We start from the raw sequence: 18,304 nt of genomic DNA on the forward strand, positions 1-18,304 counted from the left end.
TAATCGCAATAGTTACTTTTCCTGGTAATAAATTACTTTTACCATGAAGTAACTCCATTACTAACTCATAACCAGTAACTATAACCAATTACTTTTTAAAAGTAAGGTGCCCAACACTGCTCAAAATGGGGAAACCATGTAAAAACAGCCCGCGCTGCCTGAAATGACAGATGCAGCCGTCACTGGAGATGTGTTTGAAGTCAGTGGTAAATTTTATGGAGAGAAGCTTCAGTTGTGCTTTTTACTCCGGCCTGGTATCACCACCACGTGACAACTGCAGCATCACTCCAGGGGGGAGGACGAGGAGCAGAAGAACCATTGAGAGGTCCGGTGTGGAAGGGGAAAAAAAAGCCACAGGAGACGGACAGAGGCACAAAAAAAAACAAAAACCTAAAGAGTAGAAACCATCACAAAGCCCTGGCAGCAGCATCCTGCCATTCATCCATCCAACGGCCTTTTAAAAAGCGCTGCAGGCCGGGGCCAGGCCAGATAACCTCCTCTCCTCTGAGAAAGCCTCCGTGTCCCAGGAGATAGCCGGGCCTTTTACTCCCTCACACCGCCTGTAGCTACACATCCAGCAAACAGCCAGAGTCCACAGCGGCTGTGAATGAGCTCAACCCCAGGTGGCAGAGGAAATATTAAAAGAAAAAGAACGACAGAGGAAAAGTCAAAAATATTCAATGCCACTTGATTTTATCATCTCGTATAAAGACTGTCAGTGTTTCTACACTTTAACTGGATGAGTAAAGATCAGCCTGGAGCTCAGAGCAGACAAACTGATGAGCTGCTTCACTGTATTGGTGGTAGAGGACTTATTGATTTATTTATTGTGTTTACCACAAAGTTTGTGAGTGACTTCAGCGCTTCAACATGAATATCTTGGATTTTCTCCTTCATGCATCACGTTTACAAAGTTTTTTGGGTTGTGTGTTTTTGATAGTGAACAGTTGAGACACAGTAAAGGTGTATTCTTGCTATTTAAATACATAAACTTAGACAACTGAGACAATTTAAGGATCAATAGGTGGTTTAAGGCAATATTTCAGCTTGCCGTGTTTGTCTATTAATTATATATGATGTAAATCAATCACATTTGCTTTTTATCCATCCATCCATCCATTGTCCGCCGCTTATCCGAGTCCGGGTCGCGGGGGCAGCAGTCGGAGCAGGGAACCCCAGACTTCCCTCTCCCCTGACACTTCCTCCAGCTCTTCCGGGGGTACCCCAAGGCGTTCCCAGGCCAGCCGAGTGACGTAGTCACTCCAGCGTGTCCTGGGTCTTCCTCGGGGCCTCCTCCCGGTGGGACATGCCCGGAACACCTCACGAGGGAGGCGTCCAGGGGGCATCCTATACAGGTGCCCGAGCCACCTCAGCTGGCTCCTCTCGATGTGGAGGAGCAGCGGCTCTACTCCGAGCTCCTCCCGGGTGACAGAGCTCCTCACCCTATCTCTAAGGGAGCGCCCCGCCACCCTGCGGAGGAAACTCATTTCGGCCGCTTGTATTCGGGATCCAGTTCTTTCGGTCATGACCCAGAGTTCATGACCATAGGTGAGGGTGGGAACGTAGATCGACCGGTAAATCGAGAGCTTTGCCTTTCGGCTCAGCTCCTTCTTCACCACGACGGACCGATACAATGACCGCATTACTGCGGCCGCCGCACCGATCCGCCTGTCGATCTCGCGCTCCGTTCTCCCCTCACTCGTGAACAAGACCCCAAGATACTTAAACTCCTCCACCTGAGGCAGGAACTCTCCCCCGACCTGGAGGGTGCAAGCCACCTTTTTCCGGTCGAGAACCATGGCCTCGGACTTAGAGGTGCTGATTCTCATCCCAGCTGCTTCACACTCGGCTGCAAACCGCCCCAGTGCATGCTGAAGGTCCTGGCTCGAGGGAGCCAACAAGACCACATCATCCGCAAAAAGCAGAGATGAAATCAAGTGGCTCCCGAACCGTACCCCCTCCGGCACTTGGCTGCGCCTAGAAATTCTGTCCATAAAAATAATGAACAGAACCGGTGACAAAGGGCAGCCCTGCCGGAGTCCAACACGCACCGGGAACAGGTCTGACTTACTGCCGGCAATGCGAACCAAGCTCCTGCTCCGGTCATACAGGGACCGTACAGCCCTCAGCAGAGGGCCACCGACCCCATACTCTCGGAGCACCTCCCACAGGATGCCACGTGGGACACGGTCGAAAGCCTTCTCCAAGTCCACAAAACACATGTGGACTGGTTGGGCAAACTCCCATGCGCCCTCGAGCACCCTGCGGAGGGTGTAGAGCTGGTCCAGCATTCCACGGCCAGGGCGAAAACCGCATTGTTCCTCCTGAATCCGAGGTTCGACTATCGGCCGAATTCTCCTCTCCAGCACCCTGGAATAGACTTTCCCCGGGAGGCTGAGGAGTGTGATCCCCCGGTAGTTGGAACACACCCTCCGGTCCCCCTTTTTGAAGAGAGGGACCACCACCCCGGTCTGCCAGTCCAGAGGCACTGTCCCTGACTGCCACGCGATGCTGCAGAGGCGTGTCAGCCACGACAGCCCCGCAACATCCAGAGACTTGAGGTACTCAGGGCGGATCTCATCCACCCCCGGTGCCTTGCCACTGAGGAGCTTCCGGACTACCTCAGTGACTTCAGCTTGGGTGATGAATGAATCAACCTCTGAATCCTCAGCCTCTGCTTCCTTGACGGAAGGCGTGTCAGTGGGATTGAGGAGATCCTCGAAGTATTCCTTCCACCGCCCGACGATATCCCCAGTCGAGGTCAACAGCTCCCCTCCTCCACTGTAAACAGTGTTGGCGGAGCACTGCTTCCCCCTCCTGAGGCGCCGAATGGTTTGCCAGAATTTCCTCGAGGCTGACCGGTAGTCCTCCTCCATGGCCTCCCCGAACTTTTCCCAGACCCGAGTTTTTGCTTCCGTGACCGCCCGGGCTGCCGTCCGCTTGGCCTGCCGGTACCCGTCAGCTGCCTCGGGGGTCCCCCGAGCTAGCCAGGCTCGGTAGGACTCCTTCTTCAGCTTGACGGCATCCCTTACTTCCGGTGTCCACCACCGGGTTCGGGGATTGCCGCCGCGACAGGCGCCGGAGACCTTACGGCCACAGCTCCGGACGGCCGCGTCAACAATGGAAGTGGAGAACATGGTCCATTCAGACTCAATGTCTCCGACCTCCCTCGGAATCCGGTCAAAGCTCTCCCGGAGGTGGGAGTTGAAGACCTCCCTGACACTTTTTAGACTCAGATAAAGTAAAACGTCTGAAAATCAAACATTGGGAGCTGAGAAAATATGATGAGCACTTCATGTTTTTTCGGAGGCCGGATCAATACAGGATTTTTGGCACCGATACAGAAACTAGGCAATAAAAAGTTCCAATAACTAATTAATCAGCCAATATTCCTCATATTTACATAAACTCACATTATTGGACCATCACCTCCATCAATTCTGGTTCACGGCACTTGTGACAAAACCTTTAACAGTTTAACAGTAAATAACTGTTATGAACTCAGAATGGTCTCGGTGCAGCACTGCAGTAAACTGCAGGAAAATGTCAATAAAATAAAAAATAACAACAAACCGGGCAAAAGCCTTGAATGAATAATAATCACACATTTTGTTTTGTGGAGCCCCCGTCAGTCCGACAGTACAGCGATGTGTGGAGCAGACGGTTTGCACATGGCCTGCAAAGCTTTAGGGTGAATTTGATTAATTGATAGTGAAAAATAATCTTTATTCTCAGTCTTGTTTAGAATTCCACTGTCCTATTCAACCGCTGCCATGTGTTGTTGTTGAATAGTCGGCACACACACACATATACACACACAGTGACACAGTGAGGTTGTGTCACATGTGTCGGCTCGGCGCTGCAGGGGCGAGCTCCATGTGTGTGTCTGTTTGTGTTCTCCGTGCGCTCACATTTAGAAAAAGGTGTCTTTAAGGCTCCTCTGGTTCTTCCTCAGAAAACAGCCCAAAGACCAACAAGACAGATGGCGTCTTCGCTCACACACACAGATGAGGCACACTAAAACAAGATAAAAACACACACACACACACACACACACACACACACACACACACACACACACTCACAAACACAATGTTCTCCCGTGGCCCCGTCCGGGTCACTCTGGGCTCGATGGCAAACGACCTAAAAATTCAGCCTGTTTTTTTTCCCCCTTTGCAACAGGAGACATCAGTAGTGACCTTTAATGTGCTGTGGCCCAGTCAAGTGTGTTTATTTTAGGCAGAAAAAAGACACACACACACACACACACGCACACATTTTCTTTGGTTGGTTGAACACACGAGTGCCTGCCCGTGCTGGCCGTGGGCGAGAGCGGGAGGCGAGCCGAGCCGAGCCGAGCTGAGGCGAGACGAGGCGAGCCGAGCTGAGGCGAGACGAGGCGAGGGGGGAGATGATGTTTTCAACCTTTTCGTCTGTTTGGCTGTTGTGAAGCGCAGCCAGTCGACTGTCAGCGGTGTCAACAATTAAAGAGAGTGCCGAACAGGGAAACCACACACACACACACACACACACACACACACACACACACACACACACGGAAAAACACAAAAACGCACACTTGCCAGGAAAGCCTGAGTGATATTTGTTGTTTGAGCCGACATGGCCGAACAACACTATGTGCAGAAATCGGCTTCGCTCAGATTCAGTTGTTGTTATGACCACCATGGAGGACGCTGCATGGAGGTCATGGAGACATGAAGTTACAGCATATCTTACTTTCTAGGCAGCTTCAGATATCGATTTAGATCAAATATCCAACAGTTTTTCATCATATTAAAATAAAGATTCTGATACTTTAAGACAGATGTTGTCAAGCCTACCACTGGAGAGAATGACTTACATACTGAAGGCTAAACAACACATATTTGAATGTATATGGAGGCCTTTCATTGAATATGTCAAGGACTCAGACTTAATAGAGAATCAAATCAAATGACTAATTACTGTGGATATAGCAGTTTCCAAGAGTGTGATTATTAATATCTTCTTTCTTTTCTTTTCTGTTTTTCTTTCTAATTTTTCATTGTATCATTCGATAGGACTCCGTTAAGTGGCGTATAATATCTAAATTTTTTAAAATAACAAGAGAAGCATGTTGTTTTGTGTTCTCTATGTGATTTTTTGTTTTATGTTGTGTTCTGGACATAATAAAGCAGCTAACACATGTTGTATGACATGTTGCAGGAATGTCAAAGACTGTACACTATTTATTTTTGCTATGCTGCTTAAAACTCAGATAAAGATGTTGTGGAAAAAATAGAGATTCTGTATTTTCCAAAAGAATTACAGTCCAAACAGTGTAGAAGCAGCTTAGAAACAATTATTAATGTGATCTTATTGTTGTTTTTGTTGAGTCATCATTGATAAAAGCATAAAACAGAATGTCTTAGGTCATCAATTTATTGAATATTTTGCTTGGTAGCTAATATCTTGAGTTACAATGTAGGAGGAGCTTAAAAACAACAATGAATGTGATCTATTTGTTGTTATTGTTAAGGTATCATGGATAAAAGCATATAACAGAATGTCTGCTGTTATCATTATATTGAATATTTTGCTTGGTTGCCGATATCTGAGTTTCTTAAAAAACAAAAAATGAAATTCAGTCATTATTGACTCACCCTCATGCTGATGAATACTCCGGAGTAGTTTTTTATTCCTCAAAGTGCATCTGGAGACCCGGGAGGCCGGTTCGTAGTCCAACAAAAACTTTATATGAGATTAATAGCGCCCGATGAGTGGTGTGGAGGAATATTAAATGGTTTTTGTGTAGCTTTATGGATGTTTTTGTGTCGGCCCCTATTAATCTCATGTAAAGTTTTTGTTGGACTACAAACCGGCCTCCCGGGTCTCCAGATGCACTTTGAGGAATAAAAAACTACTCCGGAGTATTCATCAGCATGAGGGTGAGTCACTAGTGCCTGAATTTCATATTTTTGGGTGAATTATTCCTTTAATTTTAGTCCTTAACAGTTTCCTTTACAATATAAGTTACTATCTGTATATGTAGCCTCGTCATTATGTCATCTTCTGATGTGAAGTCTGACATCTATGGCTCATAGAGTAATGCAGGAGACTCTCTGAGCTGAAACCTCATTCCCCGTGTTCTCAGAGCTCCTTCCTGTGTCTGTATTTAAAAAAAAAACAACAGCAGCGACTGGACTCCAGGACACAGGCTCGGTACAAACCTCACCTCTGGCTCATTGGTTTATAATGGGGGCTCCGAGATGAAATTAAACTCCATAATGTCGAACAGGAGCCAGGTTGCAGCTTAAGGCCGGGGCTGACAACTCCGCTGGCACCGAGCTCCAAATGAGTTCCTGATGTTCTGGAGAAACTTAACAAGGTAATAATTCATCTTCCCGGGGACAATGCGCACATTAAATTCACTATTTTTTGGCAACTGTGGAAAAAAAGTCCTCTCCTCAGCTGCTGATGGAGATTCAGACGGACAGCTCGTGTTAAGAGTCGGACAGCTACGAGAGCGCCGAGCGAGAGGAGGGGATCTAAATAATTCAAAAATATTCCTCAAACCTAAAATATTACATTTAGAACAAAGACATCTGACATTTTTTTCCTATTCTAACATCTGTATTCAGCAGGTTGCGGCCTCCACTTGAAGCCTCAGTGTACCGGCCGCGTCTGCTGGCAGATCCACAGCGTCGCAGCAGCGGGACTCGGCTCCGCTCCACTCCGGATTTGGAAAAGTAGAAAGATGTATACCTGCTCTGGTGGGCGAGCCTCGACAGCAGCATGCCAGTTATAGACAGCTGAGCCGAGCGCTAAAAGATGGAGAGAGGAAGTGGAGAGGACAGGAGGGGAGATGGATGCCGCCGCCCGCCGCCCGTCGTCGCCTCTGGCTGTGTTTAATTTTAGCAAACATGGTGAATCAACAGAGTCTCCAGGGACGGGAGCTTGGTTTACTGCAGCTGATCGGGGTCTCGCTTTACAAAATACTCTGCTCTGCTAAAAGGCATAATTAGATTTTTTTTTTTTTTAAACAAAAACAGCAGAGGATGAAATCAAAACATTACGTCATCAGTTTGTACTCGTTACTGTCACTGACATCAAACGGCGGACGCTGCATGCGCACGTTGATTAAATTATAATAAATCAACTCTGCACGGTATTATTGACGTTGCATCTGAAATGTCACAATCACTCAGCGTCCGCGTACGACCAGACCAGACCAGACCGGATCAGATCATACGTGAGCTGAGCTGCACAAACTGTATTTATAGAGCGAGGCCGGGTGAGCGCGGTCTGGATGAAATACGCTCTCTGACTGACATTTGTTGCGCCCGATGAGATAAAAAGCTACAACAACAACAACAACAATGATCAGCCGGTTCCTCATTCAGAGGATCAATGTGCAGCTCACGTGTGATTTAAATAGAAAACCCTTCATTCGTTTCACATCTGCGGTACGATACGTCATCACGTTTCTTATACTAGTCAACGGCTCCTCTATAAGTATGTCACTTTACAAACACTGTGTATCAGTTTGTATTGTTACTAATATTTGATCAATATCCAAAAACGTCACATTACATCTATCAATTCAGTGTGAATGGTCATTTTTACTTTTCGTTTCCACTTAAAAATATATGAAATTGATGATTTGGTGATTGTTGGGAACTCTTTACATCTTGAGGATATGATTGGTCGGCCAATGCGTCTCTATAGCAACAATGCACAATAGTCTTGTGACAGATTTCACCATTTGGATGTTGTTCTTGGGCCAAATTGTGATTTTGATTCAATTGTGCAGCCATAATCTAAACTCTTCCATCTCAAAGTTACATTAATGTTGCATTCATTCAATATAGTATTTTGCTGGCAACATTACATATTCATGACTCAATTTAAGGAAACTTAAAGGGGAACTATGTGCATTTGTTTGCAACGAAGCTGGCGAAAAATCAATAAATGGAGCGGTGGATAACGTTACATGACATATAGCCTACAATGTTACGACATTGTGTGTTTGTGTAGTCTTAACCGCCATAAACAACAGACTACGGGTTACGGAGCATGTTTATGTCGCGATGTGCAAACATCTGCAACAAAAGCAAACAGCCTCAAAACTGCTGCACGTTTTTAATTTAAATGTTTCTGAACCCCGGATAAGCCCCAACCCACCTTGAACCAGTCCAAAAAGGAAGAAGTAAAAGACATCCACAGAAAGCTGTCAGGCTAAACAACACTGTTTAGGTGGGAAATACTGTGTCCATCTAAGACTTCATTGTTACCAGTTTAATTTTTTAAACAGCAATAAGAAGAAGTCTCATGTTGTTGCTTCTGCTGCTGCAGCTAAACCACTTAATGGAACTTTTTTTTTATTTGCATGTTCTTCTCATCAAAAATTCAGAGTCATTTTTATCACCATCCACTTCTTCAGCGAGACTCGCTCTCTGGAGAACACTGCTGTTGACATTAATAGAAAAGACATGGGCAGAACCATTAAATTGGACAGTGATTTGTACTTTGTCAATGCTAATACGAGATTTGGAGCCGACTGCAAACTTCTCATTATCTCTGGCTCCTTCACGCTGAAGTGTTTGGGTTAAGAAAACTAATTTTGTGATATTGTTTGATAAATCAAATCCAAATTACGGCTGGTGGTCTGCCAAAGTTGTTGGTGGGGAAGATAAGCCTCGTCGCCTGCCTGCCAACGTTTTGGAAGGATGGATGCTGGTAAATAAATAAATTAAAATCCCACCCTGGGAGAAGATTTCGGCTTTTTTTCCACCCTGAAAAGTTGTGAGCGTTTCCAAACATGGACTGAACATTTTTTTCTTTTTTTTATCTGTGATGAATGAAGGGAAGGTAGAGATAAGAGACAGAGCTGCTGGAATAAAAACAAAAAATAAGATGATCTCATAAGATTTGAAAAAGGATGAGCTAAGGATGAACATTTTCTGGAGTATAAACCGAGGTGCAAAACTTTTTCCTGCCGAACCATAAGAAGAAGAAGAAGATCTATATTGGTAGTTTTAAGACTCCAAAAACCTTGGAATAAATGTAAATGTACAGGAAGTTCCCATTGGCTTGTACCTATCTTCTTTCTGGAGCATTAAAGGGATAGTTTAACATTTTGGCAAATTGGCCCACTGCAATAATCCCTATAGTTTTAGGAGTAGGTTTGTTACCTTTAACTGTCGGTGCAAGCTATTTTTAGAACGGCGGAGCAGAGCTGTGAGCTGCTCAGAGCTACGCTACAGAGGCTCATGGAATTTCTTGGTTTCCCTCATAAAACTCATCAAATACACAATCCAACAACTTTTTGATGAGGGAAACCAAGAAATCCCATGAGCCTCCGTAGCGTAGCTCTGAGCAGCTCACGACTCTGCTTCGCCATTCTAAAAATAGCTTGCACCGACGATTGTAGGTAACAAACCTACTCCTAAAACTATAGGGATTATGGCAATGGGCCAATTTGCCAAAATGTTGAACTATCCCTTTAACAGCTTCAGCAAATCAGAATAGAGGCGGCTCCCTGATTGGTTTGGCTGTAGATCAAATAAAAATGTAGCAGATTTCAAGTAAACATTCAGACAAGCCAAATAATGCAAGGAACATGTTTTTAAAGTTAAAACGATGGATCTGGGTGGGCGGGGCTTGGTCACTGTTTTGTTGTGACATCACAATGTCACAGGAAGTCCCATCAGCTGGTTTTAAGGCTCAGTTTCTGAATACAGGCTGTGTGCATTTCTCTGTGGACTGAAGTGGTGAAACTTTTACAGGATCAATATAGAACCAAGAGCTGATCTGTAACCAAACTACACGTAGAAATCTCACTTTATACAATATGAGACCTTTAAGGATTTTCAATTTACCAGTCTGAAGGATTATTGAGTTGAAAATGTTGAGGATGAAAGAGCAGCTAGTTAATTATTCATTAATAGAGTTTTTCTCCTCTTCTAAAAGTTTCTGTCTTACATAAGAAAAAAAAACTTCTCATAGTCTTTTGTTGTTTTAATATATAACTAATGTTTAATTTAGAATAACATAACTGCTAACAGATCTGTTCATTCATCTCTCTTTTTATGTGCCATTGACAAAGTTTTTAAAGTTTTAATGGTCCTGGATACTCGCAGGCAGCGGCCCAGGTTACTGTAGATCAAGGAAATAGCCTTCAGATATAATGGAGAGTAGCTTTGTTGCATAATATCCCATGTCAGGCTAATATTATCACCATACATCATGTTGTATAGGAGTTAGAAGACGGCTGTGACAACGCCCCCGGGGGCCACGCTGTCTTATTTACTGATGGAAGCGGGGCTGCTGCCGGAGCAGTCAACTAAAACCTATTTACTTTCTATAGCACAAGACATGAGGGATGGATAGAGCGAAGGGGGAGACAGAGAGAAACACTAACACCGGGCTAATCTCACAATTAGTATTCACACAGCTGCTCTCCGCTCCCTTTCTACATTTACGTATGATAAATTCCGGTAATGAAACAGAGGATGGAATTTACACAAAGCTGATTGAATTTCCCCATTAAACATAAGAAGGCAATCATTAAAAATGAGCCTGTAAATCTTCCACACTGTATAATGAAAAAGACTTAGTGGGGGTTTCAGCATTTTCTCCCTTCCTCAGGAGGGGGCAAAGACTCAAGTTATGTATTTTCAGTTTGAATTAAGAAGAAACTTGTGTGAAAATGTCATTTGAAAACTGTCAGGGCCTCTGTGTACATTTGACACTTTCCATTATTTGCCTTTTCTCCACAATGCAAAAATTAAATCAGATTTTAATTTCCTACACAAAGATTACAGATTGACACACCGGTGTCCTCATGTCTACCAAAGCAGGAAAAAAAAAACACATTTACAGTGTTTATCACACAGCAAAGAAGCCTGGAAATCAAATTTTTAACAAGTTCAACTTCAGAAAGTCTCCTAGTATTGATAGACAAACAGTGCGTCTCGACATCAGAAGAATCACCTCGGTGTCTAAAACTGAACAAAACGTCTCTACACCAAACCTGTGACTTCAAACTTTCCTATTCTTCTTCACCTCAAAGTGCCGTCATCCTGTCACTTTTATAATTTGACGTCAAAACGGAGCAGAAACTTAAAAAAAAAAAAAAAAAAAAAAACCAACAACGATCGAGCCTTGACACAAATAATGCAAACGCTGCTCCCACAATGATGTAAGATACAGAAAGGCTTCAGAGATGTGATGTTAGAGAATAACTCAACATTAGGAATTCAGCTCTTGGCCTTTTAATGCAGCGAAGATTCAAGGGTGAAACTTCATTAAGTTCTAATGTGAGGCTGCTGCAGTCGGATAGAAAACTCTACCCGACAAAGCCACACAACTATCAATGAGAAGCCTATAGCGCTAATAACCAGAAACCAGAAAAGTGTATTAGAATATTTTCTGGGTGCAATTATCACTGCAAAATATATTATTTAAAGCTACACTTGTATCAACAATGACTAAGAGGTTTCCCATGACGTGTGTTTCAGCATCGTCCAGATCACTGGTGTCACTACAATCAGCAGATCAGCTGTTTTGAACAGGCTGTGCAGGGCACGACGCCCCGGGCAGATTACCACTTTATCACAGGGCTGAAGTGTATACAGATATACAAACAACCGTCATAGGGGCAGCTTAGAGTCGCCAATTAATTAGGGATGCACCGATCCAGTATTAAGATCGGATATCGGCCCAGATATTGACAAATTAGCTAGATCGGGTATCGGATAATGAGGCTGATCCATGACGCAGATCTGTTCACTTCAATTCAATTGTATGTTTAAGTCAGTCCTGATGGCAAGGTGTACAGGTTATTAACTCAACTGTGGTACCAAATCGTTATCGGCTGATAAACACTAAGCTCAAGTATCGGTATCGGCATTGGGGACTGAAGAAGCCAGATCTGTGCATCCCATAATTAACCTAAAGTACATGCAAGAGGAAGTCTGGGAGACTGTCCACGCAGAAAGACCTGGGGATTGAACCCACAACCTTTATCCATGTGAGGAGACAGTGCTACACTACAGGACATGTACAGCAGCAGCAGCTTCATCTACACCACAGTGCAGAGTTGTAGGTCACCTACATTTCAGAAGCGTTCAGAGCCCAGAGTCTCATCACTGTACAGACAGGAATACAAGACAGGGAAGTAGGCTGAGGAAACGCTGAGTCACATTAAAGATATTTACCTCATGGCCTCACCTATAACAATCATCTTGAAGCTTCGTTTTTGTTACTTTAGTCATAGTTTCAGCATTTTTGCACATAAAATTGTTGCAACAGAAATGACTAATGTGACCACATTAATGAAGAATGTGTTGTAGTGATGCAGGGACCAGAATCATACACACGACTTTATGAATCCCTATAGTCATAGCAGTAGGTTCGTTACCTTTATTTGTCGGTGCAAGCTATTTTTAGAACGGCGGAGCAGAGCTGCGAGCTGCTCAGAGCTACGCTACGGAGGCTAATGGGATTTCTTGTTTTCCGTCATCAAACTCATCAAATACACAATCCAACAACTCCAAAATGCTCTGGTGGACAAGTTGTGACCTGCACATTCACCATGCTATGAGATAATAACAGAACGATACCAGACAGAGTTGTTTTAGAGGTAAATGCAGAGACTGCTTGCTGAAAGACTGTCCCTGATAGGAACGCGCATCAGCGGTTTTGCATGAATTTACCTCGAAAACAACTCTGTCTCGTAACATTCTGTTATTATCTCATACTGGGCCAAAATGTTGAACTATCCCTTTAAGAATAATGTATCTGACAATATAGCCTAAGAATATTGGTGGCCATTATGGAGCATTTACTGTAGGAAGGTAGTTTTTCCAGGAGAGCAGAGATAAAAGAGGAGTGAAGAGGGAAAGCAGAATGTGGAGCCGGAGTCAGCTGGATGTGTAAACCAGCCACTGTTTACTGACACGTCAGCTGGAACAATGTTATTGGATGAAAATGTGTCAGTGTTGTATTTACAGCATTTTTTTTTTTTTGGCCACCCCTAGAGCCAAAACTAATCAACCGACCACTTTAAATATCATTTCCATTTTCCTATTTCCTTCCATTCTGCTGACACATTCATGTCAGACTCATTCTGTGTGTGCGTTTCTTTTAAAAGCTTGAATTGTCATCTTGGAAACATGTTGTTGTAACAGAAAAGTAAATGAATAATAATCTGAATTCCTCCTCTGCTGCTCTTCTCACAGGAGGGCAGCCAAAACAACCGACAAGAAACAAACTTCACCCGCAACGACGCCAAACACAAGTTTTACTTTGGTGTCAAGTGAGTCGTCTTATCAGCAGCGGAGGAGCCGCTCCCTCTTTCACGGACGAATGCCATCTTATCTGTCCTGCACTACAGTTAACTGCCACATACACCACCCGGCAGTGACACACACAAACACACACACACTGCACAGGACGCTGAAGGTATGTAAACAAATATTGGTAGGTGGAATTTAATTAGGTCGAGAAGAGAAAGGAAGAGATCCGAACAAATTAAAAATCCAATTCCCTCTCTTATTAATTCAATCAGTCAGGATAAATAAGTATTCAATTGTGAAGGGCAGACAGCTGCAGGTACAACATGAAGCCTGAAAACATCCTGTTCCTCAGCTGTTGCACATCCAGGACTGAGAGGTCCCGAAAGATAAATAAAATACGAAAAAAATCTATCTCCATGCTTTCAAGTCACTGGTCCTGGCTCTTCATCTCTGCACATAATTAAGAAAAAAACAGCAAATACCACTGCAGATCTAATGTTACAGCTTTAATGAGTTGTATTGATCGGCTGCCATTGGCACATGTATCGTAGCAGACGTGTGTGTGATCCTCAGCGTTTCAGCGCCATGTTTACTCTCTGAGTCCAGCTTTTAAAGCAGCAACCTCGGCCAACCAAACACAATGAGACAACATGCAGAGTGTGTATGTGTGCTCACATAGTTTTCTGTTACATTTACGTTCTTTGTTACAACTCACCATAATATATTAAAGCAGAAGTAAGTGGTCCGGTCGTTTTCGCTAATGCTGCGTTCCAGGCAGGCTTTTGAAATCGTAAATTACAGCTTCAAGTCACAACTTACGACTTTGTAGCGTTCCAGGCAACCCACTCGTGTTTTTCCGACCTGTTTTACCGGTGAAAGTCACTATAACGGCCACTCGTAACTTCCGACCGGTGAACTCGTACCAGATCGAACTGGTACGACTTCACGGTCGGAAAAATACGAGTTTCCTTGAACGCACCATAACAGTCCTCGTCCCTACGTCGCCACATTCACGGCGTTCCTTGGCTGCACACACAGCCCTGCATGCAGTTCTCTCTCCTCATTGGATAAAAACTGTAGGATACGATAAATGTTTTCTTCTCGGCTCAGAGCAGAGCAGAGTGACTGACAGACCCGTGTTTCAGACCAAACACTCTATGTAAGTGATTGCTGTCGGAAGATATAACTATTTAAGACTTATATTAACACAAATATATCACTTACTTCTGCTTTAATAATAATATATCAATAATAATATATCAGTCATCTGGGGGTCGTTTTGCGGCTGTATAATATGTTTGTAATGGAAGCAGGTTTTCAGTGCTTTTGTGGCGACCTCAGGATGTTCTGCTTTTATCCAGACCGTAGGGAGATTTGAAGTTTTCTGTGATGAAATGATGAAACGGCGGAGAGCCGGCCCCCACATTTATCACTATGCACTGTGGAGCTTAGAGCATGTGAATCACCTGTTGCAATAAACCTGTAATTTACACAGGACTCTTGTTTTTCTTTTAAAATATCTCTCTTTTTGTTGGCAGCTGTTGGGTCTTCTGTCGTCTCACTATTGAGTCTGTACAGGCGATGTGTGGTTTTCACTCTTTTACTCTTTGGACCTGCCTGTCAATTGTGCAGCGCTGCGAAGATGCACAAACAGAAGTGGCAAAATGTCCATAAATAAAACGACCGGAAATGTAAATTAGACAAAACAAACTATTTTATATTTTTTCATTCTCTCTCTGTGGCCCGGTACCAGTCTGCGGACCGGGGGTTGGGAACCCCTGTGTTAAAGGATGAGAAAGCTGGGAGACCAGTTTCATAACTGAGTGAGAATTAAGTTTTTCAGGGAAGAGTTAGCAAAGGGGAAGACGATGAGACGCCCACCCTCCACGTCACCACGCTCATTAACAGCACAGACACCAACAACTGGCAAGTGGCACAAACAGAATATAAATATATGATAAAGCTGACATTTAGAGTCATCCATAGATGGATGACTCTAACTGACGGCCAATTTGGCTGCTAATCTAAAGGCCAAGGCTGCTGGTGGCAGGGACACCAGATCAATCCTGTGTAAGTGTGTGTGTGTGTGTGTGTGTGTGTGTGTGTGTGTGTGTGTGTATGGGCTCTCACTCACCAAATAGATTGCTGGAGTGGCCTTGCTTAGAGATGGGCTTGAGCTCATTGGAACCCCAGGCGTAGCGTCTGTAGCTGTCCCACGCATGCTTCATCATCTGACAGGGAGGAAGAGGAAGAGGAGGAGAAAGAGGAGGAGGAGATGGGAAAAAATAGAGTTAAAAAAAGGGACAATCAACTTTGAGCTGTAACAAGAGAAAATCAAGTCATTTTTAACACTGTTCACTCAAACGATACTGGATTTTTTTTCATACTTTCATAAATGTTTTAACTTTATATAACCACAAGTGCAATTCCCGCAAGACTTATCACGGCCCATGTGGAGTCAAACATTGAGCAGCAACTGACAATAATTTTTATGGATTATTCCGTCGTCTCAGTTGATGAATGATTCAGTCGCTAAAATGTCAGGGAGAGGGGAAAAAAAAAGAAAAAAAGAAGCTGATTACGTTTTCCTGAAGCCAAAGTTCACACCAGACAAGACTCAAACGTCTTGTTTCATTTGAGTGGCAGCCTGAGACCTGGACCAGGAGGAGTTACTCAGTTTTAATAGGAGCCGAGTAACTGACACAATGATGCACGTTTCAAAAGCAGCAGCCAGAATACTTCTCTTCTCCGCATTTTTTTTTACAATTAAAGGCGACGGGTTCAATGCTGCAGCTCTCACGTCTTTGAAGGTAGCTCCAAATGAAAACACAGAGGAGTGGGCCTGTGTTCAATACCTCTCTCCAAGAGGTGAAATTACGTTTTCTCACTTCTTGATCAGTCCCCGGCAAAAAAGCCTCAAATCCAATCACAATGGGAGAGGTTTAAACCCACCGGCTCTGAAATTAATGAGCGATGCGTCTGGACCGAGCTGAAATCAATAAGTACCATAATTAAATAACACGAGCAAGAACTTCACACGTCAACATGTTCGAAAACAACACGCAGCGCATGTAAAGACACATGTTCAACACACTCTTCTGAGCAAAGACAGCATTTGTTAACTTATTTAAATCAACATGTCACAATATGCACATGAAAGCTTTTGAATTCCCACATGAGTTATTTTTCAACTTTAAAATGGTAGCCTACATCTCCTCTCTCTGGAGCCATAGCAACAACAGGTCGGTGTCAGCCAATCAGAAGAGAGGAGGCTCTGAGCCTCTCTTCTCAATGGCTGACTGCTTTCTGAGTGATTGGAGCAGATTTCATGTAAAACACAACAGAGAAATCAAATCCTGCAAAGGTTGGATGGTGGGTCCAGATGGGCGGGGTTTTGGTGACTGCTTTGTTGTGACATCACAAAGTCACAGGAAGTACTGATGACTCCTTTTAAAGGAGACATGTTATGCCCCTTTTCCACAAATTAAAATAGTTCCCACGTGTCTTTTCAAGGATCAAACATCACAGCTCTTTTCATCCTCTCTAAACAGCTCTGTTTAGAACGGCTGGTTTCAGTGTCTGTCCCTTTAAATGCAAATGAACCACTGCTTGCCCCGCCCCTTCTACTGGTACAGGTAGGGGTGGGGTTATGCAAATTCGAAAGTTAGTCACATCACTGGAAGACAACCGAGGGAACAGCTCATAAAATCTCATGGATTTCAATATAGGGAACCTGAAAATGATCAATTATATTAAAAAAAAAAGAAAAAAAGAAAATGCAGGTATGTCCCCTTTAAAGCTTGCTTCCTGGATACAGGCTGTGTGCATTTCTCTGTGGACTAAGGCTTTGATATACGTTCACAGTATTAATGCAGAACGTAGAGCTGATCAATAATCAAAGAAGACATGGAAATCTTCCTTCATACTATTTTGGGCTTTTAGATAATAACAAACAACTCGAGATAAATAAGACGAATATAGAAGAAAGAGCCTCACGCATGGAGACATAAATAAGAGTGATTACTTATTGATGTTATTCTGTACATCAGGTGTAAAATGACCTGTTAAATAATGATCAGCGTCAGATTAATCCATCCATCCGCTGCTACAAACAAAAGCCAGACAGCGCTCAGTCGTTCCCTGTGAATGGGAACATTTTTCCTCTGCTGAGTCCCATTATCTGCTGCTGAAACCAGCCGAGTCCCCCCAGCCGGCTGAAGTTTCATCTCATTTTAATACGGTGCTGGCTGGAGGCTCGATAGCAGCGTGAACACTGGTTTCTCATTTCAGCCTCAGATGTGGCTCCTCCTCCAGCTCTGCATGTGTCTGTGTCCTGCTAATCCAGGTTATACAGCATTGTCCCAGAGCTTTCTAAAACCTGCCTCTGGATTAGACGCACTAAAACCCTTTATCCTCCACCTTCAGATGGAAAATCTGTCCACACACACACACACAAACACACTTCTATGTGGTGCTGTGTTGCTGTAACCTATGGAGTGTATGGGTTGACTGCACAAGCACCACAATCCCCGCTTTGTGCACCTGAATGTAGCACACCGTTCAGAAAAGTGATAGTGAAGCTGATTCAGAGCCTGCACCATCTCGCCTAGGAGATCATATAACTGTATAATACACACACACACACAGACACACACACCCTCTTTCTCTCTCTGTGTGTGTGAAACTACAACCAGCAGGGCTCAGTGGCACACTTACTTGTGTTACCGCTGCTGACTCACTGTTACTCAGCTCAGTCTGGGGCCAGACATTCGCTAAGAATAACAACAATTAGCTGTGATCATTTGAGAGGTGGGTGCAGATAGATGACCACACACCAGGCTGACCCAGTTGCCCTGGAAACTGAAGTTTTTAGTAACAGAGGTTGACCGGCGGGCTGACCCCGTCGGTTCAATCATGGAGCGAGAGCCATTTAAGTTAAGTAAAGTCAGTCAGTCAGTCAGGAAATAGCAAAGTGTCTCACAGCCACTACACATACAACGGCAAGAGCAAGACAAGCTGAAGTA

The 18,304-nt window shown here is 43.9% G+C and overlaps 1 protein-coding gene across 1 annotated transcript in view; it reads right to left on the reverse strand.

The window, feature by feature from the left end:
- Positions 1-18,304, reverse strand: part of man1a1 (mannosidase, alpha, class 1A, member 1) — a 161,680-nt gene that overhangs the window by 104,485 nt on the left and 38,891 nt on the right. Inside the window, exon 2 of the mRNA XM_085770344.1 lies at positions 15,415-15,511. Coding sequence (XP_085626470.1) covers positions 15,415-15,511 — 97 coding nt within the window. The remainder of the gene's footprint in view (positions 1-15,414; positions 15,512-18,304) is intronic.

This window comes from Trachurus japonicus, chromosome 24 (assembly GCF_045865225.1).
Source record: "Trachurus japonicus isolate A0001 chromosome 24, Traja_1.0".
NCBI lineage: Eukaryota > Metazoa > Chordata > Actinopteri > Carangiformes > Carangidae > Trachurus > Trachurus japonicus.